At 41.4% G+C, this 26,236-nt stretch overlaps 1 protein-coding gene and 1 long non-coding RNA gene across 8 annotated transcripts in view; one reads left to right on the forward strand and one right to left on the reverse strand.

The window, feature by feature from the left end:
* Positions 1-1,034: 1,034 nt before the first annotated feature.
* ap3m1 (adaptor-related protein complex 3, mu 1 subunit) lies at positions 1,035-24,451 on the reverse strand. 7 transcript variants are annotated; one of them, XM_045720160.2, is made up of 11 exons: positions 24,081-24,219; positions 23,762-23,827; positions 22,574-22,757; positions 18,739-18,829; positions 18,466-18,637; positions 9,088-9,225; positions 8,868-8,953; positions 8,183-8,316; positions 7,851-8,058; positions 7,476-7,620; positions 1,035-1,832 (listed from the first exon to the last, which is right to left on the reverse strand). In XM_045720160.2, the coding sequence occupies exons 3-11, from the start codon at positions 22,753-22,755 to the stop codon at positions 1,732-1,734; spliced, it is 1,257 nt and encodes a 418-aa protein (XP_045576116.1). In that variant the 5' UTR covers positions 22,756-22,757; positions 23,762-23,827; positions 24,081-24,219; the 3' UTR covers positions 1,035-1,731. The 7 variants fall into 7 exon arrangements, with proteins under 7 accessions (XP_045576116.1, XP_014053814.1, XP_045576233.1 ...); XM_014198339.3 differs by having other exon boundaries at positions 22,574-22,760; XM_045720277.2 differs by lacking the exons at positions 23,762-23,827; positions 24,081-24,219 and adding an exon at positions 24,256-24,451.
* The window catches only part of LOC145879451 (uncharacterized), a 51,306-nt gene continuing 49,274 nt past the window's right edge, over positions 24,205-26,236 (forward strand). The window contains exon 1 of the long non-coding RNA XR_014392253.1: positions 24,205-24,372. This is a non-coding gene — a long non-coding RNA (uncharacterized LOC145879451). The remainder of the gene's footprint in view (positions 24,373-26,236) is intronic.

Consider the following 26,236-nt stretch of genomic DNA (forward strand, 5'->3'; position numbering starts at 1 on the left):
AAGTGAACATTTTGCCTGTTCTGTGAATGTATATTTTAGGTTGCAGGGAGGTTTTGAGAAACTGAAAGTTCTCCTGGGATGTTTTATAAACATTATTTAAATAATAAAATAATTTGGTAATCAAATAAGTTTGAGAACATTCTAAATGTTGTGACCCCAAACCTAACTTTCACTAAGACTTACACTGCTAGCTTAGATTTGGGATAACTGTTCTGAACTCCAAGCACACGGCTCATGGAAATTAATTTAGGCATTAAATCATGCAAACATAATTTTATTGTGGCATGCCGTCAGTGACATTCTAACCTATGATCTTCTTGACTCCATCCATGCATTTAGTCCACTGTACCACCAGGAAGGAGCTAGCATGCCATGTTTTTTAACTCATACAAAGCTGTTAATTTTAGTCTATTCAAACAGACCCCATTTCAAAGAAAACAAGCTCAGGCCAACACACCTGAACACACTTAACAAGATAGAGGATAGAGAGTTTTGTTGACACTGAGAATGGATATGTTTTTAAATAACATTCTTAGAACATTACAAAATATTTGCTTTTGGTTTTTAAGGAAAGTTTTCTTAATGTTCCGAGAAAATGACTTTAAATAGAACCATGAGGAAACCTGCAACATTATGCTGAAGTACTGAAATTTCCACAGAAGAACGATGTTTCTTAATGTTCTCTGAACTTTGAGAACATTCCCAATGTCAAACAAGTTGGAGAACGTTCCTAGAACATTACCAAAATTGAAATTAAATGTAACCATGTTTGAACTTTTAGGAAACATTGTGTTAAAGTAATGAAATACAAAGAAAATAATGTTTTTTTTGTCAAGTTCTTTAACTGTGCTGACTATGTTCCAAAGCCAAGCAACTATCCTGCACCATTCCCAGAAGGTTGTGGAAAGGTTGTATGCAAAATAACCATAGGACAACCACGCTCTCACCAAGCTCTATATGTGCTAGCTGGGATGACAACAGTTACAATGGCTACCCAAAAGGCCCTGGTGAGAATGGCAAATAACATGCAGTAGTGACTTTATGTATATTTATTAATACTTGCAGTAATTGTTAGCCTGAATATTAATTAACACCATGTATGACCAAATGAGATTCCACTCTTGGTTGCAGTTACTCAGCATTAGAGGGTTATTAGTAATAAAATGGTCAAAAAATATGCTTTATATAAAACTAGATATTACATCTTTACCTACTAAAGCAGAGAAATAGAAGAAAGAAAGAGGGGAGATGAGTGAGCGAGAGAGACAGAGAGCGAGAGGTGGGCTGTGCTGGAACACAGTGAGATTCCGTAGAGGTTATTTAATTCCAGATACAGGAGAAATAATAGGTTGATTGTCCAAAACAATTCCCTTCACAGACCAACAACTCCATTCCATCCAAATAATAAACATTTAAATAAACAACCAAGTTATTAATACAGGCTCTGTCCCTAATACAGAGGGAGTATAGGGGTATAAAAGGCATAAGGTAGAAGAGTTGACACGGCATGTAGAAAGCTCAATTCATAGTTTGCTGTTGCAGAGCCACAGCAGTCTGCTGTGATGTGAACCTTTTTACAAGTTTCAGACATTTGTCATAATGGACCGATCACGGCTCTGAACTACAAATAAAGAGCATAATAGTTGACAGCTAGCGTGTATAAGAGTTGACCTTTGACCCAGAGCATTAGGCACGTTGGCTAGTTGACCTATGACCTTTAGGTTTCACTCTTCAAGTCCGCACCTGGAACTTCCCGGCCTTGGTGATGTATTTAACCCCTTTAAAAGGCTTGTACTTCTCCCCAAACATATCCAGCCTGTTCACCTTCAGTCCTAAAACACAGTTAGCATAAACGCATCACCATTTGTTTTGCTCTGAACTGAATTTTCTTTAACTTGACATTTTCACTGCTAACATGCACTATTTTGGGGGAATGTATTAACAGTGGACAAATAAACAAAATACTAAAATATTGTTTTTGGGTTAACTATATCATGGATTTACTTACCGTAAACTGTACAGTTACCATATATTTACACATTTATCAAAACGCCTATACTGACACATTTATCAACACACATATTCTCCATTGAGTCTGAGGTTTATTAGGTACACCCATCTATACTGAACAAAAATATATGTAAAGTGTTGGTCCCATGTTTCATGAGCTGAAATAACAGATCATAGACATTTTTCAAATGCACAAAAAGCTTCTCTCAAATTTTGTGCACAAATTTGTTCACATCTCTGTTAGTGAGCATTTCTTCTTTGCCAGGATTATCCATCCACCTGACAGGTGTGGCATATCAAGAAGCTGGAAATTAATCCCAGTTTCAACTGTACCGTGGAGATGTGAACAGAGTGCCCCATGATGGCGGTGGTGTTATGGTATGGGCAGGCATAAGCTACGGACAACAAACACAGTTGCATTTTATTGATGGCAATTGGAATGCACAGAGATACCATGGCGAGATCCTGAGGCTCATTGTCGTGCAATTAATCTGCAACCATCACCTCATGTTTCAGCATGATAATGCACGGCCCCATATCGCAAGGATCTGTACACAATTCCTGGAAGCTGAAAATGTCCCAGTTCTTCCATGCCCTGCATACTCACCAGACATGTCACCCATTGAGCATGTTTGGGATGCTCTGGATTGACGTGTACGACAGCGTGTTCCAGTTCCCGCCAATATCCAGAAACTTAGCACAGCCTTTGAAGAGAAGTGAACATTCCACAGGCCACAATCAACAGCCTGATCAACTCTATGCAAATGAGATGTGTCCCGCTGCATGAGGAAAATGGTGGTCAAACTTGATACTGACTGGTTTTCTGATCCACACCCCTTTTTTAAAAAGGTATCTGTGACCAACAGATGCATATCTGTATTCCCAGTCATGTGAAATCCATAGATTGGGGCCTACTTTACTTATATGAACTGTACAGTGGTTCCTCCTTTAAAAGTTGTGAGCTTACGCTGCGGGACTGGTTTAGTACGGTACCCTGCTTCACCACTTCATTGCTCCAGACCAGCGTAAGGGGGAGTTAGAGAACTTAATATGCTTTTGGGCCTACTGTGTCTCTAACTGAAAATTAATGGGCGACAAACCTAAATAGAAACTGATAATTGTGCACGACTTCAGTATTACTTCCTAAAACTGTTGTTACACTAAGGTTTTTATTCTTTTATTGTTTAGGATTATTTTGCTCTTACTGAAGTACTGTATGCCACTCCCGACTGGTCACGTTGTACAGTTCTTGAGTGGTGCAACGGTCTAAGACACTGCATAGCTGTGGCTCAATACCTGTGGTGGGCTCAACTGGGAGACCCATGAGATGACTGTAGGTTTTTGTTTTTTCTCCCTCTAAAAACAGAAATAAATAATTATAAATAACAAATTGGTTTGATTTACAAATTAGTAACAATATCTCACCCCGTGTTCAAGAATGTCCTTTTTCCTCGCTCATTTTACATTATTTGAAAACAAAATCTCCAAAATATTGTTATTTTTTAAACAAAGCGACTATTATTATTAATTTAGAATTATATAAAAGCCCGTTGGATATTCTCACATATATATTATTAACCCCGTTATTAGCAGGACAATATATATTGGTCACAGCTCCCAAGTGGCGCACAATGGGACTGCATTGCAGTTCTCCAGCTGTGTCCACTGAAAGCGCGCAAGGTTCAAGGCACAAGGGCAGGGGGCACGGGATGGGCCGCAGAGCCGTGCACAGAACACCGACCTAGCCCATGGGGAAGTGAGGAGGAAGGGGGTGGACCCCCACCCCGCCACACTGGCAACACTTTAAGGGGCATTGCACTAATAATGGCGCTGACTAGGGAAACGTTCACGCTGTTCTGTTCTTAGTGCCAGTCTGCACGTTCAAACTAAAACAATGTAACTAATAAATGGCATCTTTATGCTTTCATTCATAAAATAATTAAAATACTCTTTCAAAATGCTGATGTTTATTTAGTTATGGATCCATAACGAATTACTACGGGAATAAATATCACTGAATTACAGAAATATCCTCCAATCCTCTCTATATGTAATTATTGGCGGAGAGTCACATATTTTTAGATATACTGTAGGCCTACCATAGGCGACATGAGTCTCACTAGTATTGAGTAATGTGCTGTTAAAAGTGGTGTAGGTCTTATTTAAAGAGCATATTGAAGTTAGAAGAAATAGGATTTATTTAAGTAGGCAAGTCAGTTAAGAACAAATTCTTATTTACAAGAACAGCCTACTCCTCCCGCCTCGTCGGGGAATTGAACCCCGGTCTCCTGCGCACCCGCAGGACACTGCATTCTTTAGCTAAATAGACTAGTACTGTACTCCCACCCATCACGTTGTACAGTGTCATGACGTTGGCCTGTGGGTAAGGTTTATGACCCCCCCCCCCCCATAAATACCTTTCTCCCTTCCCCTCTCTGACCCTACTGAAGGACGTGAATAGCCTGTGTTAAATATAGAGAGTCTGGGAACATCAAACAAAAGGGGAAAGGAACCATATTTTGGTAATAAAACCAGTTGGAAATATGCTTTGGGACATAATGAGTATGGATGTCAGTTCGGTTGTCATCTGAGACATTATGACTGATGACAGGACGACATAAACTGTACCTGGGAAAGTATACACCCTCTAGTTATCAGAGTCACATGGAATTGTTATGCAATTGAAATGTTTGATATTGAAATTGTTTGTTAGGAGATTAAATGTAATTTTAGCTTCCAAATGAGAGATTTGGGTTTTCATAAGGAAAGTGCCCTGCTTGATCAGTGGCCCACCCCTGTGAAGAGAAGGGGTTATAAACGATGAAACACATCCTTCCCCCCTCTCCACTATATAAGCCTTTGACGAAAAGATAACCACGTTGTTCCAGTACGTGAGGTCTGCAGCCTCTACGTTAGGACACACATGTCAAGTACAGAACTAAGCCAACCTCAGCGTGAGCTTTGGTGGCGAATGGTATGAACTTTGAGCTTATTCACTACAGAAGTGATACTTCCTAGCCGTTGAGTTAGCAGCGGCCGCTGTAGACGTGGGCTAGGAAAGGACGGACGACGGATCCAGTCTAACAGACGGACGAAGATACCACCACGTATCCAATTTACCACCAGAGACATTCTTCCGAGGACAGGAAGATCTGTTGGCCAACCCGGCCAGCATCTACGACCAATCTACCGAAGCGCAGCTCAGAGTAAATATTTATTGCATTTTCCTTTTCCAAATGGGCGGTAATTTAGAATGCATAAGATAATGTATTTACGATAGCATAGCTGCTGTTTCTTTGTTCCTAAATCTTCCCGCTCTTTCATTCAAGCCCAACCCCCTTTCCTTTGTGTAACCAGCCATGATACAGGTTCCGTATGACATCATTTGTATTCTGTGTATATGTGATTCTGTGTGATTAGTTTAGGTATTTAGTAAATAAATAATTAAACCCAATTTGGTATTGCTGATTCAACTTGTTAGCCAGGGTTCGTGAAGATAGCCAAGAATTTACAACGTTCATTATGAGACTGAAAATAAGATAAGGGTTAATATTGACTGCTACCGATGTAAAGTATTACTAAGTATTTTAAGAGTTTATTCGGAAGATAACGGCTCTATAAACGTTCTTCCGTGGTGCCCCGACTTTCTAGTTAATTACATTTACATGATTAGCTTAATCAGGTAATATTAATTAGAGAAAGAATTTTATAGGTTAGCATGTCATATCACTTAATCCGGCATAGCCAAAGACACGATAACAGCGTCATATTTCCCGTTCCATCCTAACGGAGAACCCAGAGGGTTTTTCGTTTTCCTCGGAATAGAACTACCATAATATTAATCAAATTAATTAAGCAAGTACCAGTCAAAAGTTTGGACAAACCAACTCATTCCAGGGTTTTTCTTTATTTTTACTATTATTCTACAATGTAGAAGTGAAGACATCACAACTATGAAATAACACATATGGAATCAGTTAAGAACAAATTCTTATTTACAATGCTAGTTAGTGCTAGTTTGACCACCAGAGGGCATCTTTGAGAAGCATTTGGTAGCCTTCAATAATGCCTGTACTAGAGATTGTGGGCACACGGGAGACAGGGGTTCAATTCGCCGACAGGGAAAAACTAGCACTAACTAGCATTAATGGTACCAGTGGTTCACACTTAAATAACGTGCCATAGAATTCTGCGGCACCATGCAAGCTGCGCTGCAACTTTTAAAGGAGGAACCATTGTAAGTCAATAAAATCTTTGAAATTGTTGCATTTATATTTTTTTCAGTGTAGTGCAGCGTAGGACGCCCCTATGTCTCCAGAACAACCTGAATTTTTCGGGAAACGGAAGTGTTGCGCATTTGGTATCAAGAGGACCTAACATGTGCCAGGAAAATATTCCCCAAACCATTACACCATCAGCCTGTAACGTTGACACAAGGCAGGATGTGTCCATGGACTCATGCTACTTACGCCAAATCCGGACTGCCATCAGCATGACTCAACAGGAACTGGGATTCGTCAGAAGAGGCAATGTTTTTCCACTCCTCAATTGTCCAGTGTTGTGATCGCGTGCCCACTGCAGCCGCTTCTTCTTGTTTTTAGCTGATAGGAGTGGAACCCGGTGTGGTTGTCTGCTACAATAGCCCATCCGTGACAAGGACTGACGAGTTGTGCATTCTGAGATGCCGTTCTGCACACCACTGTTGTACTGCACCGTTATTTGCTTATTTGTGACTTGCATGTTAGCTTGTATTTATCCTTTGACCTCTCATCAACGAGCTGTTTTCGCCCACAGGACTGCCACTGCCTGGATGTTTTTATTTTGTCTTCTCATTCTCGTTAAACCCTAGACACTGTCGTGCATGAAAAGTCCAAGAGGTCGGCCGTTTCAGAGATACTGAAACTGGCGTGCCTGGCACCGACGATCATACCACGCTCAAAGTCGCTTAGGTCACTCGTTTTGCCCATTCTAAACGTCCAATCGAACAGTAACTGAATGCCTTGATGCCTGTCTGCCTGCTTTACATAGCAAGCCACTGCCACGACTCACTGTCTGTAGGAGTGAACCATTTTCGTGAACGGGGTGGTGTACCTAATAAACTGAGCATTCATTGATATTTAGCATGCCGTATTACTATGACAATACAACCTTTTACAGAGCAGGTTACTACCCCCAAACACCATAAACTTTACTGCCAAGATACTGAGAGAAAGATTAGCTTAATTCCAAATTTACCCCTAGTGCTTATTACCGAGCCACTCATAGATCTATGAAAATTGGAACGGTGGAAGCAATATGGTCACATTTCAACAGTCAATAAGGAGGCAAGACTAAACTATTACCATAAGGCTTCTACTTATCCAATTCCTTCAGATCTACAAGGGGCTAGGTAGTAGGAACCGATTTGGAATTCAACAATTGAAAGGGAGAGGCTGAAAGGGACAAAAGTTACAGGTCAGGGGTACCTGATATGGCAAGTTGCTGTATCTTCAGGTTGATGTTCAGACTGGGGTTCTCCTCTGGTTTGGGGGCTCCAGCCTGCAGACTCAGACTACCTCGCAAGTTAGGAAGCTTCTGTGGGTTCAACTTTCCAATGTCCCACACCAACAACTAGAGAGAAGAGAGCGAGAGAGAGAGGGAGAGAAAGAAAAAGAGAGAGAAGGGGGGGTTAGGTTCAGAGGTCCTTGTGAGATGGAGAAGTTTGTTAATAGTAATGTCTGCTGATTGGCTGTTTACCTGGTCTAACTTGGAGATTGGGATGTAGGTATAGCTACTCTGTGTAGTGGTTAGGCTCAGGGGTTAGAGATTACAAGGTAACAGGGTAGTAAGCGTGTAGTTACCTTTGTACCATTGTCATATGTGTAACTGCCCTGTGTGGCAGTCAGATTGATGCTGAGGATAGTTTTGGGCAAGTGGACTGTGACCATCACCCCTTCGACCGTCTTCCCCATGGTCTGCTTCGGTCCAACGGTCACGTCCAGACGGCCACCAGAACCACCCTCAAAGAAACTGATGCTCTGCTTCACATACACTGGGATGGCTACAAGACTGCATAGAATATAACAGAATAAATAGAATATTACCAATATTATTATTAAACTGGGATGGCTACCAGACTGAAAATAATAGACATGCTAGTGTTAGGATTAGGGGTCAGAGTTTAAAGTCTTACTTCTGTGCATTGACGTGATAGGTCATTAGGGTGAAGTTCCCATCGGGGGGAATGAAGGAGAGGACGCGCTCAGACTCCCAGCGTTTATAGCGAACACATGGGTGGAAACTCACATCGTCAAGGAGACGAGGATTCTGCAACGACAAAATGCAGTATGAATAGACCAATACACTGGGGCTCTCTCTCTGTGTGTGGGAAGGGAAATGCCTAGTTAGTTGCACAACTGAATGCATTCAGCCGAAATGTGTCAGGCTGCCTTAATCGATGTCCACGGCACCCGGGGAGCAGTTGTTGTTTGGGGTTTACTGCCTTGCTCAAGGGCAGAACGGCAATATTTTTCCACTTTCCTGGCTCGGTGATTCAAACCAGCAACCTTTCGGTTACTGGCCCACGCTCTTAACCGCTAGGCTACCTGCCAGCTGTGTGTGTGTGTGTGTGTGTGTGTGTGTGTGTGTGTGTGTGTGTGTGTGTGTGTGTGTGTGTGTGTGTGTGTGTGTGTGTGTGTGTGTGTGTGTGTGTTTGTGTGTGTGTGGTCAATTTGAATTGAAGGAAATCAATTCAAGAAGTAACTTTCAAAAGTTATTATTTCCATTTTTTTTATTAAAAGTCAATTCACTTCCTGAATTGACTACCTTCAATTCGAATAACCCCGACCCTGATATAGTGTGTGTGTGTGGGGGCCCACCATGAAGGAGAGTGTGAGGTCGGGCATACCAGACAGCTTGACACACGCCTCGACCACACCCTGGATCTCTGCTAACACTGTCGTACCTGTTAACCAATCACAACACAGCTTACAAACTACACACACAAACAAACTCCTGATGCCTGACCTTTAACCTCTGGATCTGACTTCCTGGATCTCTGCACCGTGGTGCCGGTGGACCAGTCAGTACTGCTCCTACCTGATCGGTCCAGGATAGCGTCAATCTCCTCCACCACGTCAAAGTAAGCTTCGTTATTGGTGTACTTCACTCCGGCCCGCCTCCACGGGATGGTCGACAGCTGACCAGTTGGCAACGTGTCTCCAACGTTACTGGTCCCTGGAACACACACACACACTTTTTGCACTAACTCATAACATACGCTGCTGCTACAGTTTATTATCTATTCTGTTGCCTAGTCAATTTATCTCTACCTACAGTGCCTTTAGAAAGTTCACACCCCTTGACTTTTTCCACATTTTGTTGTGTTACAAAGTGGGATTAAAATGGATTTGTCATTTTTTGTCAACGACCTACACAAAATACTCTAATGTCAAAGTGGAAGAAAATTTAAAACAATTTAATGGAAAATAAAACACTAATATTTCTTGATTAGATAAGTATTCAGCCCCCTGAGTCAATACATGTTAGAGAGTCACCTTAAGCAGCAATTATAGCTGTAAGTCTTTCTGGGTAAGTCACCAGGAGCTTTTGCACAGCTGGATTGTATGATATTTGCCCATTATCTAAACAATTATTCAAGCACTGTCAAGTTGGATGTCGATCATTGCAAAACAGCCATTTTAAAGTCTTGCCATAGATTTTGAAGCCGATTTAAGTCAAAACTGTAACTAAGTTACTCAGGAACATTCAATGTTGCCTTGATAAGCAACTCCAGTTACCTAAAACACAGCCTTGTGTTTTAGGTAATTGTCCTGCTGAAAGGTGAATGTGTCTCCTCCCAGTGTCTGTTGGAAAGCAGACTAAACCAAGTTCTCTCTATAATTTTGCCTGTGCTTAGCTCTTTTCCGTTTATTTTTATCCTAAAAAACTCCTTAGTCCTTGCCGATAACAGGACGCAGCCACCACCATGCTTGAAAATATGAAGAGTGGTACTCAGTGAAGTGTTGGATTTGCCCCAAACATAACACTTTGTATTCAGGACAAAAAGTGAATTTCTTTGCCTCTATTGTTGCAATATGTACTTAAGTGCCCTGTTGCAAACAGGATGCATGTTTTGGAATACTTGTATTCTGTACAGGCTTCCTTCTTTTCACTGTCATTTATGTTAATATTGTAGAGTAACTACAATGTTGTTAATCCATCCTGTTATCTCCCATCTCAGCCATTAAACTCTTAAAATCACCATTGACCTTATGGTGAAATCCCTGAGCGATTTCCTTCCTCTCCGGCAACTGAGTTAGAAATATTATAAATATTATTGATTATTTAGGCTAAAAACAACCTGAGGATTGATTATAAACATCGTTTGACATGTTTCTACGAACTTTACGGATACTATTTTTGAATTTTTGTCTGCATTTGAGCCATTGGATTACTGAACAAAACGCGCCAAGAAAATTGAGGTTTTTGGATATAAAGAGGGACTTTATCGAACAAAATTAACATTTATTGTGGAACATGGAGTCTTGTGAGTGCAACCATAAGAAGATCATCAAAGGTAAGTGATTAATTTTATTGCTATTTCTGACTTTCGTTACTAATCTACTTGGCTGGTAACTGTATGTAATGTTTTGTGTGCTGAGCACTGTCCTCAGATAATCGAATGGTTTGCTTTCGCCGTAAAGCCTTTTTGAAATCTGATACGGCGGCTGGATTAAAAAGAAGTTAAGCTTTATTTTGATGTATAACATGTATTTTCAAGAATGTTAAATATTTGAATTGAGTATTTTGAATTTCGCGCTCTGCAATTTCACTGGATGTTGGCCAGGTGGGACGCTACCGTCCCACACCCCCTAGAGAAGTTAAATTCTTAGTATGTTTGGGATTTACGTATATACTAAGGCATTTGTGAAAATTCTATAGCAATTCTATAGCGGCCGTGCATTTGGTCAATTAATAGACACTGCAGTAAATAAAACTGAATAAAAACATGGTCTTGTCAAGGACCAGAGACTTACAGACCGGTGCGCTATAGCCAGAGCTACAGTAGGCCTTTATACAAACAAGCCATTTGTCACACGGGCCTGCCATCATTCACTTTGAACTGGACTGTGTGTTTACAGGCAGTTGCAACATCGCAACTGGGTGCTTGGTTGTGACAAGCATGAATTGGCAGGCAAGCTGCAGAAGGATGAGGAGACTACAATTCCCCGTCATTAAAAAAAAAAGTTTTGTCTATTGAGCTTCTAGTCATGAAATCTATGCAGCCTACTCAATCACTTTTTATAGCTCCTGTTACAGGCCTCCTGGGCCATATACAGCATTCCTCACTGAGTTCTCTGAATTCCTATCAGACCTTGTAGTCATGGCAGACAATATTAACATTTTTGGTGACTTTAATATTCACATGGAAAAGTCCACAGACCCACTCCAAAAGGCTTTCGGAGCCATCGACTCAATGTGTTTTCTCCAACATGTCTCCGGACCTACTCACTGCCACAGTCATACTCTGGACCTAGTTTTATCCCGTGGAATAAATATTGTGGATCTTAATGTTTTTCCTCATAATCCTGGACTATCGGACCACCATTTTATTACGTTTGCAATCGCAACAAATAATCTGCTCAGACCCCAACAAAGGATCATCAAAAGTCGTGCTATAACTTCTCAGACAACACAGATTCCTAGATGCCCTTCCAGACTCCCTCCGTTTACCCAAGGACGTCAGAGTACAAAAATCAGTTAACCACCTAACTGAGGAACTCAATTTAACCTTGCTCAATACTCTAGATGCAGTCGCACCCCTAAAAACAAAAAACATTTGTCATAAGAAACTAGCTCCCTGGTATACAGAAAATACCCGAGCTCGGAAGCAAGTTTCCAGAAAAGTGGAACGGAAATGGCACTACACCAAACTGGAAGTCTTCCGACTAGCTTGGAAAGTCAGTTCCGTGCAGTATCGAACAGCCCTCACTGCTGCTCTATCATCTTATTTTTCCAACTTAGTTGAGGAAAATAAGAACAATCCAAAATGTATTTTTGATACTGTCGCAAAACTCAATAAAAAGCAGCATTCCCCAAGAGAGGATGGCTTTCACTTCAGCAGTGATAAATTCATCAACTTCTTTGAGGAAAAGATCATGGTCTGTAGAAAGCAAATTACCGACTCCTCTTTAAATCTGCGTATTCCTCCAAAGCTCAGTGTCCTGAGTCTGCACAACTCTGCCAGGACCTAGGATCAAGGGAGACACTCAAGTGTTTTAGTACTATATCTCGACACAATGATGAAAATAATCATGGCCTCTAAACCTTCAAAGCTGCATACTGTGCTTGGCCCTCCTATGTTGAACATACTACACGGCTCTCTATCCACTGGATGTGTACCAGACTCACTAAAAGTGGCAGTAATAAAGCCTCTCTGGAAAAAGCCAAACCTTGACCCAGAAAATATTTTTAAAAACTAAATCGGCCTATATCGAATCTCCCATTCCTCTCTAAAATTTTTTGAAAAAGCTGTTGCGCGGCAACTCACTGCCTGAAGACAAACAATGTATACGAAACACTTCAGTCTGGTTTTTGACCCCATCATTGCACTGAGACTGTACTTGTGAAGGTGGTAAAGGACCTTTTAATGGTGTCAGACCGAGGCTCTGCATCTGTCCTCGTGCTCCTAGACCTTAGTACTGCTTTTGATACCATCGATCACCATTCTTTTGGAGAGATTGGAAAGTCAAATTGGTCGACACGGACAAGTTCTGGCCTGGTTTAGATCTTATCTGTCGGAAAGATATCAGTTTGTCTCTGTGGATGGTTTGACCTCTGAGAAATCAACTGTAAATTTCGGTGTTCCTCAAGGTTCCGTTTTAGGACCACTATTGTTTTCACTATAAATATATATATATATTTTACCTCTTGGTGATGTCATTTGGAAACATAATGTTAACTTTCACTGCTATGTGGACCACACACAGCTGTACATTTCGATTAAACATGGTGAAGCCCCAAAATTGCCCTCCCTGGAAGCCTGCGTTTCAGACATAAGGAAGTGGATGGCTGCAAATGTTCTACTTTTAAACTCGGACAAAACAGAGATGCTTGTTCTAGGTCCCAAGAAACAAAGAGATCTTTTGTTGAATCTGACAATTAATCTTGATGGTTGTGCAGTCGTCTCAAATAAAACTGTGAAGGACCTCGGCGTTACTCTGGACCTTGATCTCTCTTTTGACGAACATATAGAGACTGTTTCGAGGACAGCTTTTTTCCATCTACGTAACATTGCAAAAATCTAACTTTCTGTCCAAAAATGTGGCAGAAAAATTAATCCATGCTTTTGTCATTCCAGATTAGACTACTGCAATGCTCTACTTTCCGGCTACCCGGATAAAGCACAAAAGAAACTTCAGTTAGTGCTAAACCCGGCTGCTAGAATCTTGACTAGAACCAAAAAATGTGATCATATTACTCCAGTGCTAGCCTCTCTACACTGGCTTCCTGTTAAGGCGAGGGCTGATTTCAAGGTTTTACTGCTAACCTACAAAGCATTACATGGGCTTGCTCCTACCCATCTTTCCGATTTGGTCCTGCCGTACATACCTACACGTACGCTACGGTCACAAGACGCAGGCCTCCTTACTGTCCCTAGAATTTCTAAGCAAACAGCTGGAGGCAGGGCTTTCTCCTATAGAGCTCAATTTTTATGGAATGGTCTGCTTACCCATGTGAGAGACGCAGACTCGGTCTCAACCTTTAAGTCTTTATTGAAGACTCATCTCTTCAGTAGGTCCTATGACTGAGTGTAGTCTGGCCCAGGAGTGTGAAGGTGAACGAAAAGGCACTGGAGCAACAAACCGCCCTTGCTGTCTCTGCCTGGCCGGTTCCCCTCTCTCCACTGGGATTCTCTGCCTCTAACCCTATTACAGGGGCTGAGTCACTGGCTTACTGGTGCTCTTCCATGCCGTCACTGAGAGGGGTGCGTCACTTGAGTGGGTTGAGTCACTGATGTGAACTTCCTGTCCGGGTTGGCGCCCCACCTTGGGTTGTGCCGTGGCGGAGATCTTTGTGGGCTATACTCAGCCTTGTCTCAGGATGGTAAGTTGGTGGTTGAAGATATCCCTCTAGTGGTGTGGGGGCTGTGCTTTGGCAAAGTGGGTGGGGTTATATCCTGCCTGTTTGGCCCTGTATCGTCGGATGGGGCCACGGTGTCTCCCGACCCCTCCTGTCTCAGCCTCCAGTATTTATGCTACAGTAGTTTGTGTCGGGGGGCTTGGGTCAGTCTGTTATATCTGGAGTATTTCTCCTGTCTTATCCGGTGTCCTGTGTGAATTTAAGTATGCTCTCTCTAATTCTCTCGCTCTCTTTCTTTCTCTCTCGGAGGACCTGAGCCCTAAGACCATGCCTCAGGACTACCTGGCCTGATGACTCCTTGTGGTCCCCAGTCCACCTGGCCTTGCTGTTGTTCCAGTTTCAACTGTTCTGCATGCGGCTATGGAACCCTGACCTGTTCACCGAACGTGCTACCTGTCCCAGACCTGCTGTTTTCAACTCTCTAGAGACAGCAGGAGCAGTAGAGATACTCTGAATGATCGGCTATGAAAAGCCAACTGACATTTACTCCTGAGGAGCTGAACTGTTGCACCCTCGACAACCACTGTGCTTATTATTATTTGTCCCTGCTGGTCATCTATGAACATTGGAACATCTTGGCCATGTTCTGGTATAATCTCCACCTGGCACAGCCAGAAGAGGACTGGCCACCCCTCATAGCCTGGTTCCTCTCTAGGTTTCTTTCTAGGTTCTGGCCTTTCTAGGGAGTTTTTCCTAGCCACCATGCTTCTACACCTGCATTGCTTGCTGTTTGGGGTTTTAGGCTGGGTTTCTGTACAGCACTTTGTGACAGCAGCTGATGTAAGAAAGGCTTTAGAAATAAATTAGATTGATTGAGGTTTATCAGTGCAATTTTTACTGCCAACAAACATTTTCAGCTAGTTGGCCGTAAAAATTGCACTGATAAACGACGGGGAATTGTAGTCTCCTCGTCCTTCTGCAACTTGCCTGCCAATGCATGCTTGTCACTACCAAGCACCCAAGATAACTGACTAAAGTTGGTTAGATTGCTACTTCCAAACAGAAATGAGAAAACACCTCAATCTGACCATTTTACTCACAGAAGCAGAACTGGTTAGTCTGTTTACTTGTTGTTATCTAAAGCGTTCTTGACTAACTATTACTTATTTTGCCAACGTTTACTGACACCGGTCATATTCAGCGGTTGTTGAGCATTCGTAAATGTATCAGTTGTTCTGCGCTCTGCCACATTCAGATGTGAGTGCTCTGAAATCGGAGTAGATAACTAGAGTGAATTTGCGAACGCAAGAGATACGCTAACTGGATAACAGTTGGTTAGCCTGCAAGAACTTGAAGAAATGAAACCTGCATCTGTAGCTGTGTATAGCCACCAAAAGACAATATGAGGAGAAAAGTCAGTCAGTCACTCACCCACTCCTCCAATAGCATGACATGAAATTATCCTAGCTAGCTAACGATAGACTCTGGGTTTAAAGCTTGCTAAATAATTGTATTTTTTATTTGATTTAACCTTTAACTAGACAAGTCGTTAAGAACAAATTCTTATTTACAATGGCCAACCCTGGCCAAACCCTTCCCTAATCCGGACGACGCTGGACCAATTGTGTGCCGCCCTATGGGACTCCTGATCACGGACGGTTGTGATACAGCCTGGGATCGAACCAGGGTCTGTAGTGTCGCCTCTGGCACTGAGATGCAGTGCCTAAGACCAATACACTGGCCTATTAGCCATGTTATGACTGACTTGTGATCATTGCCCTAGCTAGTTTGATTGTACTGACATTCCCAGCCTTAGTTACATTCGTCTGTTTCTGTCCAGAATATTGAGTCATTGAAACGGAAACAGTGCATTCTGAATTGAGGCAGCAAACAATGTACCAGGCCAGCTGTGATTTACAACCTGATAGCAATATTATTTGGACTACCAAGAAATGTATTGGTGAATTATATTAATCTTGCATTGAACTGCACCCATCTATTCTACCAACAATGCCTTCGGGGTGGCAGGTAGCCCAGTGGTTAGAGCGTTGGGCCAGTAACCAAAAGGTTGCTGGATCGAATCCCCGAGCTGACAAGGTAAAAATCTGTCGTTCTGCCCCTGAACAAGGCAACCTTTTCCCTAGTAGGCCGTCATTGTAAATAACAACGTGTTCTTAACTGACTTGCCTAGTTAAATAAAGGTTCAATAAAAATATTTTTAAAATAGTGTACGTCATGGAACGTTGAGTCAAATGGAACCTATTTTTAAAACCTCTTATAAGGTTTGTTTTGTAGCATTAACTGGGGATTTGATATTTTGACGTATATTATGATTGCAGATATGAAACAGACAAAGTACGGTCAGTTCCACTTTAAACTCTAGGTCCCCGTTACTTTGTGTGCTAAATGTGAAATGTTTTTTTGCAATGGGAAGTAATAGATTTTGATTGGGAAATGCTTAATGGTTGTGTTTTTGTATTTTTATGATTGGGACCTACTGGCTTATTATGTCCCAGTTTATGGACTGTTTATCTTTAACATAATGCAGAGTGTAACTGCTGTCTTTCCATCGGCCCTATGCAGTGGTGTAGTGGTGCCTGGAGAAGTGGGTATAAGCTAATTTTGCCAAAAAGTTCCCAAACGGCCCTCCCCACGAAGGAAATGCACCCGGTCTGAAAAATCCAGTTTTTTTGTTGTTGTAAGTTTTCCTATATATTTTTCAGATTTACACTCTCAAATTTTTTTTTATTTTTTTTTATAGAAATAACAAAAGTTTGATCTTAGTCCACAACAATGCTTAAACCACATCAATCTGATTGGGTGGGCCTGTCAGGTCCTGGCTTCCCAGTGGGTGGCCCTTTGTCCACCCAGGACCATCCATGTCTATGCCCCTGATGCAAATTGCAGCAACACAAATAACACTTTGGACTAAACTGTTTCAATATCTGGTTTGCATAGCCATTGTTGCCTAAGTTAGCATTTACTGGCGGATATCATTAGTTGAAACATCTTTCCTACCCTACCGGCTACCGATGTCATTCTTCTGTGAGCTGTTCCATGCCAAAACCCGTTGAGAGCTACACACTCTTGCTGCCTGCAGATGATATTCTGCTGAAACTAGGCTGTGTGCATGTGAATATATTTCACGTGCTTTGTGATTGTGTAGGCTACTTTGTGCATGATTTCTCTATTGTACTACATAACTGATAAGTTGTATACCTCCACTACACTACTTTGATACGCATCAGTAGGGATTAATAAGTGAGTATACGCAATGCCCACTGAAAAAAGTTGCACAAAGTAGATATCCTAACCTACTTGCCAAAACTATAGTTTGTTAACAAGAAATTTGTGGAGTGGTTGAAAAAACGAGTTTTAATGACTCCAACCTAAGTGTATGTAAACTTCCGACTTCAACTGTATATATGGCCTGGTGAAGCGGTTTTATGCACTGACTGAATGGAAGCTGGTAATTATGAGTTTTTTTACTCCGTTGGTCTCAGGAAGAAATTACGAGTCCTCACTGTCCGAGACAAGACCGAGTACAATTGTATCCGACACTGAGACAAGACCGAGACACTCAATGTGCGGTCTCGAGTACTACAATACTGCTCCTGAACTTATTTAAGCTTATCATAACAAAAGGGTTGAAAATTTGACTCAAGACATTTCAACTTTTAATTTTTAGTGAATTTGCAAACATTTCTTAAAATATAATTCCATTTTGACATCATGGGGTATTGTGAGGAGATCATTGACAAAGTCTAAATTTAATCTATTTTAAACTCAGGCTGTAACCAAAAAATTGGGAAAAGGCAAGGGATGTGAATACTTTCTGAAGGCACTATATGAACATACCTACCTTAATTACCTCGTACCCCTGCACATCAACTCAGTACTGGTACCCCGTGTATATAGACAAGTTATCATTACTCATTGTGTATTTATTCCTTGTGTTATTATTTTTCTATTATTTATCTTTTTGTGCTTCTTCATTGTTGGGAAGGGCCCTTAAGTAAGCATTTCACTGTTAGTCTAGAACTGTTGTTTATTTATTTTAAAACATATTTAACTAGACAAGTCAGTTAACAACAAATTCTTATTTACAATGACGGCCTACCCCGGCCAAACCCTTCCCTAACCCGGACGATGCTGTGCCAATTGTGCCTAGCCCTATGGGACTCCCAATCACGGACGGTTGTGATAAAGCCTGGAATCGAACCAGGGTCTGTTGTGATACCTCTAGCACTGAGAGAACCTTATGAAGCATGTGACAAATTTTTTTTATTTGATTGTGACACACACACACTTTTAGGGAAGTAGGCATTACGGGTTAGGGTGTAGGGGTCAAGGAGGCTGTATGGTAGAGGTTAGCATGTAGGGGTAGGGTACCGGTCAGTGTGTTGACAACAGATCGGAGGATGGTGGGTGGTCTGATCATCTCTTTGAGGACGTTAGATTCGGTTGCCAGGGGAAACCCGTTGTCAAGCATCTCCTCCAACAGCTCATACACCATCACCATGTTGTCCTTGACTACTGTCTCCGAACACTCCCCAAAGTAGTCCTGCAGAAAAAAACGTACACACACACACACACTTAAACATTACTGGTTATAAAATAGTTATCCATTCCTGGCAATTTGTCAGGCTTAGAGTTGAGTCAGACCTGGATCATCTCTGCGACGCGGTGCAGGAACTCAATGACAAACAGCGGAGGAACCTCAGTCTGGATGACGGAGAGGAAGAACAGCTTGTCCCTGTAATAATAAATACAGTAATAATAATCAATATTTGTGAAGCAACGTTCACACATTATACAAAACAAATGTTTTTTTTTTTTTTTTAAACACTAATAAAGACAGACCTTAAAACTGTGTCTTGAGTGAGCAGGTATTTACATTGGTTTTGGATATATGGCGGTTTCTTAAATATTGATATAAAATCCAATAAAATAACTTGTAGATGCTGATGAGGTGTGAGTGTGAGTCCTGTAGTTGTTGAAGAAGTGTGTGTGTGTGTGCGCGCATATGTCTTTCTATGCATACATACAGTGCATTCAGAAAGTATTCAGACCCCTTGACTTTTCCCACATTTTGTTAGCTTTATTCTAAAATTGATTAAATTATTTGTTTCCCCTCATAAATCTACACACAATACCCCACCATGACAAAGCGAAAGCAGATTTTTAGAAATTGTAGCAATTGTATTAAAAATACCTTATATACATACGTAAGTATTCAGACCCTTAGCTATGAGACTCAAAATTTAGCTCTGGCGCATCCTGTTTCCATTGATCATCCTTGAGATGTTTCTACAACTTGGAGTCCACTTGTGGTAAATTCAATTGATTGGACATGATTTGGAAAGGCACACACCTGTCTATATAAGGTCCCACAGCTGACAATGCATGTCAGAGCAAAAACCAAGCCATGAGGTCGAAGGAATTGTCCGTAGAGCTCCGAGACAGGATTGTGTCAAGGCACAGATCTGGGGAAGGGTAGAAAACATTTCTGCAGCATTGAAGGTTGCCAAGAACACAGCGGCCTCGTCATTCTTAAATGGAAGAAGTTTGGAACCACCAAGTCTCTTCCTAGAGTTGGTTGCCTGGAGAAACTGAGCATTCGGGGGAGAAGGGCCTTGGTCAGGGAGGTGACCAAGAACCTGATTGTCACTGACAAAACTCCAGAGTTCTTCTGTGGAGATGGGAGAACCTTCCAGAAGGACAACCATCTCTGCAGCACTCCACCAATCAGGCCTTTATGGTAGGGTGGCCAGACGGAAGCCACTCCTCAGAAAAAGGCACATAACAGCCCGCTTGGAGATTGCCAAAAGGCACCTAAAGGACTCTCAGACCATGAGAAACAACATTCTCGGGTCTGATGAAACCAAGATTGAACTCTTTGGCCTGAATTGCCAAGCGTCACATCTGGAAGAAACCTGGCACCATCCCTAAGGTGAAGCATAATGTGGGGATATTTTTCAGCGGCAGGGACTGGGAAACTAGTCAGGATCAAGGGAAAGACGTACAGCGAGATCCTTGATGAAAACCTGCTCCAGAGCGCTCATGACATCAGACTGGAGAGAAGATTCACCTTCCAACAGGACCCTAAGCACACAGCCAAGGCAACGCAGGAGTGGCTTTGGGACACATCTCTGAATGTCCTTGAGTGGCCCAGCCAGAACCCGGACTTGAACCTGATTGAACATTTCTGGAGTAGAGGTTGACCGATTAATCGGAATGGCCGATTATTTAGGGCCGATTTCAAGTTTTCATAACAATCGGTAATCGGTATTTTTGGCCACCGATTTGCCGATTTTTTTTTTTAATATATATATATATATATATATAAATAAATACATATTTATTAACTAGGTAAGTCAGTTAAGAACACATTCTTATTTTCAATGACGGCCTAGGAATGGTGGGTTAACTGCCTTGTTCAGGGGCAGAACGACAGATTTTTACCTTGTCAGCTTGGGGATTCAATCTTGCAACCTTACGGTTAACTAGTCCAACGCTCTAACCACCTGCTTTACATTGCACTCCACGAGGAGCCTGCCTGTTACGCGAATGCAGTAAAAAGCCAAGGTAAGTTGCTAGCTAGCATTAAACTTATCTTATAAAAAACAATCAATCAATCATAATCACTAGTTAACTACACATGGTTGATGATATTACTAGTTTATCTAGCCTGTCCTGCGTTGCATATAATCGATGCGGTGCGCATTCGCGAAAAAGGTTGCTCCAACTTGTACCTAACCATAAACATCAATGTCTTTCTTAAAATCAATACACGTATATATTTTTAAACCTGCATATTTAGTTAATATTGCCTGCTAACATTAATTTATTTTAACTAGGGAAAATGTGTCACCTCTGCAACAGAGTGAGGGTATATGCAGCAGTTTGGGCCGCCTGGCTTGTTGCGAACTGTGTGAATACTATTTCTTCCTAACAAAGACAGCCAACTTCGCTAAACGGGGGATGATTTAACAAAAGCGCATTTGCGAAAAAAGCACAATCGTTGCACGATTGTACCTAACCATAAACATCAATGCCTTTCTTAAAATCAATACACAGAAGTATATATTTTTAAACCTGCATATTTAGCTAAAAGAAATCCAGGTGAGCAGGCAATATTAACTAGGTGAAATTGTGTCAGTTCTCTAGCGTTCATTGCACGCAGAGTCAGGGTATATGCAACAGTTTGGGCCGCCTGGCTCGTTGCGAACTAATCTGCCAGAATTTTACGTAATTATGACATAACATTGAAGGTTGTGCAATGTAACAGGAATATTTAGACTTATGGATGCCACCCGTTAGATAAAATACGGAACGGTTCCGTATTTCACTGGAAGAATAAACGTGATAGTTTCCGGATTCGACCATATTAATGACCTAAGGCTCGTGTTTGTGTGTTATTATGTTAGAATTAAGTCTATGATTTGATAGAGCAGTCTGAGTGAGCGATGGAAGGCAGCAGCAGGCTCGTAAGCATTCATTCAAAACAGCACTTTACTGCGTTTTGCCAGCAGCTCTTCGCAATGCATTGCGCTGTTTATGACTTTAAGCCTATCAACTCCCAAGATTAGGCTGGTGTAACCGATGTGAAATGGCTAGCTAGTTAGCCGGGTACACGCTAATAGTGTTTCAAACGTCACTCGCTCTGAGACTTGGAGTAGTTGTTTCCCTTCCTCTGCATGGGTAACTCTGCTTCGAGGGTGGCTGTTGTCGATGTGTTCCTGGTTCGAGCCCAGGTAGGAGCGAGGAGAGGGACGGAAGCTATACTGTTACACCGGCAATACTAAAGTGCTTATAAGAACATCCAATAGTCAAAGGTATATGAAATACAAATCGTATAGAGAGAAATAGTCCTATAATTCCTATAATAACTACAACCTAAACCTTCTTACCTGGGAATATTGAAGACTCATGTTAAAAGGAACCACTAGCTTTCATGTGTTCCCATGTTCTGAGCAAGGCACTTAAACATGAGCTTTCTTACATGGCACATATTGCACTTTTACTTTCTTCTCCAACACTTAGTTTTTGCATTATTTAAACCAAATTGAACATGTTTCATTATTTATTTGAGGCTAAATAGATTTTATTGATGTATTATATTAAGTTAAAATAAGTGTTCATTCAGTATTGTTGTAATTGTCATTATTACAAATAAAATAAAATAATAATAATAAATTGGCGGATTAATCGGTATTGGTGTTTTGGCCCTCCAATAATCGGTATCGGCGTTGAAAAATCATAATCGGTCGACCTCTAGTATGAATACTTATGTAAATGTGATTTCTGTTTTATTTTATACATTTGCAAACATATCTAAAAAACGGTTTTCACTAGTTCATTATGGGGTATTGTGTGTAGACTGATTAAGGAGAAAAAACGATTTAATCATTTTTCTTTTTTTATAAGCCTGTAACGTAACAAAATGTGGAAAAAGTCAAGGGGTCTGAATACTTTCCTAATACACTGCATGCATGACCTGTAGATGCTGATGAGGTAGTGATGAGGGGTGTGTATGACAGGTGGAACGTCCTCAGGTTCCAGAGCCTTCTCTTTGGCTTCCAGGAAGTAGTCACACACCGACCGAGTGACCACACTTTTCCAGTGCTTCTCCAGGAAGATGTCCCCCGAAGGGTTGATCAAGAACAGGCTGTTGATCATCTCTGCTGGTAGAGAGGGACAGGTGTTACACGGGTAGGTTTGTTTGTGTGTGGCCTACCGAGGGGTGCAGTGGTCTAAAGAGATTCTGGGTTCGAGTCCAGGCTCTGTCGTGAACGGGAGACCCATGGGGCGGCGCACAATTGGCCCAGCGTTGTCCGGGTTAGGGGAGGGTTTGGCCGGCAGGGATGTCCTTGTCCCATCGCGCACTAGCGACTCCTGTGGCGGGCCGGGTGCAGTGCACGCTGACACTGGAGCAGTGTACTCGTTTCCTCCGACACATTGGTGCGGCTGGCTTCCGGGTAAAGTGGGCATTGTGTCAAAAAGCAGTGCGGCTTGGTTTGATTGTGTTTGAGTACGCTCAGCTCTCGACCTTCGCATCTCCCGAGTCCGTACGTGAGTTGCAGCAATGAGACAAGACTAACTACCAATTGGGGAGAAAAAGGGGTAAAAATAAATAAATATAAAGGTTTGTTTGAGTGCGTCACGGGTCCCCAGCCCTAAGCCAAAGGTGTAACACGTGTCCTACATTACAGGGCTAGAGATATATTATCTACCCCATGGATCAGATCAGTGGGATAGACAGCTCAGAACAGTACTACAGACCAGGGTTGTGTACAATGAAATCACTGTCTTTCACTTTAGTTTGGTATGTGCCACGTTGCATCCAAGATGCAGAGACAAACTCCAGATGTTAGAAGAGCTGTACAGCATAAAACTGATCCATGATGATAAATCTCATCCACTGTCAGATGTTAAAATCAAAGCTTAGTTGTCCACTGGCTAAACAGTACAATCTGGTTATTAACTAGCCCATAAACTCTGTCTGCACCGATATTGACTCAACGAAATTAGCCTAGCCTCACAGCCTCGAGCACAGTGATCGAACTGTCTGCAACATTGTAGCCAGCAATCTTATTCTAGCTTGTGACATTCAGCAAGTCGAGTCTTGTTAAATTGGATGATTTTGCGGTTAAGTTAGTTAAAGTGTATCAAAAAGTATCGTTACCTGCTTTGTTCCAGTGCTAGTAGCAGGAATACAACGGTGTTGCACTGTCAGAGAGTAGTCTGGCCACTATACACAGAAGCCTGATTTAATATGCACATGTATACTCTAATCAGCACAATATAACTTTACATAAAACCTTTAAACATTCAACCTTGACATTTGTGAATATCTGTGTGTAACATGCACTGACCGAAAAGCACAACATCAACTTCTGATTAAAGTTCCTGTATTTCTAGTCAGGCACAATCGTCTGCATGCAGCTAATGCCGCGTTCAAAACAACTGGGAACTCATTTTTAAAGTGTGATTGTAAACCTAACCTTAAATTAAGTCCAAAAATAAAAACACGTGTCATGAAGTTTGACTTTGTGGATGTGATAGCCGTTGTATTGTCAGTGATTATTTTACAGCCGTTTCCCCTGTCTTGATTCCTTTTGATATTCTCATCTTTACTCAAGGAGGTCTCGGCATAATCATTCATGGCGTCAGGCGAACCTTGTGCAAAGAAACTCCGACCGTCCGAGGAGAAAAGGATAACACATCAGAAAATAAAAAAACTTCAGAGAAAGCTCCAAAGAGGAAAACTCCGGAGAGAACCTCGACCAAACCCAGGTAGCTAATAGCTATAGTAACTAGTTGAATGCAGCTATTCTAGGCATGGCTACTGACTACACACTAGTCTGGCTTCAAGAGTTTTAGGTAGCTTGCAGCTACTGTATACGTATGTTTGCCAAAACCTCGTAGCGAGGGGCTAGTCGGTGAACTCTGAATGTATCTAACTTGCCAGCTGGCTTATTCAGTTCGGAAATGTGTGCACACTGCTACACACGGAAATCATTATGAATTATTAAACCTTTTTTTATTTTTTATTTTATTACATAAATACTTAAATTCACAAAAAGTGATGTTAGAACAAAACGTATAGCTAAAATCTCTTAAGCCTGTGTTTACCACAGAGTTTATTTTCTGCATTTATCCAAAAACCCTATAAAAAAATATACATTTTCCCATAGGTTTTGTTAAATGAACCACAAGAAGGCCAGCATCCGGAGTCGCCTCTTCACTGTTGACGTTGAGACTGGTGTTTTGCAGATACTATTTAATGAAGCTGCCAGTTGAGGACTTTTGAGGCGTCTGTTTCTCAAACTAGACACTCCAATGTACTTGTCCTCTTGCTTAGTTGTGCACTGGGGCCTCCCATTCCTCTTTCTGTTCTGGTTAGAGCCAGTTTGCGTTGTTCTGTGAAGGGAGTAGTACACAGCTTTGTACGCGATCTTCAGTTTCTTGGCAATTTCTTGCATGGAATAGCCTTCATTTGGAAAAATGTATCTCTGTAATTTAGGCCAATAGGGTGGACATTTGAGGGGGTCATACAGACTAATAACTTGAAACATTTATACAACTTTGAGTGTTTCAATTTATTTAGCTTTGCACCATAGTTTTTTCCACCAAAGAAATTGTCACTTCCTGAATGTGGTGTCATTGTAGGAAGTGGGTTGTTTTCTTAAATGGAGAATTACAACAAACTAGCAAGGTGGAAAGTGATCTCAGGGACACACAGAAAATCTTAAATAAATAATCAATACAGAAATTGTGAAAACATTTTATTCATGAGAGGGAATTTAACTAGGACTACAAAATGCTTTGAATATTTTATTACTTTTATGGCTTCTGTTTCTTGTGGAAGTTGATGATTAACACCTGGGGATAGAAAAGGCACCACTTAGTAGGAATGACCCAGTTAGTGCAGCCCATATGTCTTTATGTAGCTATGCATGCTCTAAAGTTCCCTGCAATCAGTGGTTTAGGGTAAGAGGTTAGGAGTCAGAGGCTCTGTACTGTCACCCGAGTCTCCTTGGTCAGTCTGACTCAAAATTCTTGAAGCACCGATGAAAATAATGTTTTAGTCTGAGTGGCTGTCTGTCCTCAGCACAAGTTCAATGTCACTGTAGTGTCATGAAAGGAGAGCTACTCACTCTGCAATTTTTTAACATTTATTTGACCTTTATTTAACTAGGCAAGTCAGTTAAGAACAAATTCTTATTTTCAATGATGGCCTAGGAACAGTGAGTTAACTGCCTTGTTCAGGGGCAGAACAACAGATAATGGACTAGATAAAGGAGCCTTACGTTACTCCTTATTGTCCAAGGACCTGACATGTTCTGTTTAAAGGCGAAGTGACTCTAGCAGCCAAAATGGCCAAATATTCCATCTAAATGTGAATCGATTCTCAATTACGGTATGGTTCTAGAAACAAAGCCCTCTACTTTCATATCACATTAAAATAATTTCACAAATGCAAAATACAATGTTTTAACCAGTTTTAAAACAGTTATAGCTGAGGAACGCTCAACTCTGTAAGCTAATATCAAGGTGGAGTTGAGTTTTGATAACTGGTCGCGTGATTTTCGAACAACAACATTGAGTCACAGTCAGTCAATACTTGTAGAAAATGTCAATTCTGAAAAACCTACGT

Source organism: Salmo salar, chromosome 01 (assembly GCF_965601325.2).
Source record: "Salmo salar chromosome 01, fSalSal1, whole genome shotgun sequence".
NCBI classification, from domain to species: domain Eukaryota; kingdom Metazoa; phylum Chordata; class Actinopteri; order Salmoniformes; family Salmonidae; genus Salmo; species Salmo salar.

Bases quoted from the DNA above. Each gene is read 5' to 3' on its own strand.
- ap3m1 (XM_045720277.2), bottom strand. From the start codon at position 22,755: ATGATCAACAGCCTGTTCTTGATCAACCCTTCGGGGGACATCTTCCTG. The intron at 8,317-8,867 runs GTGGGCCCCCAC...TTGTCGTTGCAG, and splicing joins ACCTCACACTCTCCTTCATG to AATCCTCGTCTCCTTGACGA. The intron at 7,621-7,850 runs GTAACTACACGC...TCTTCTCTCTAG, and splicing joins CATATGACAATGGTACAAAG to TTGTTGGTGTGGGACATTGG.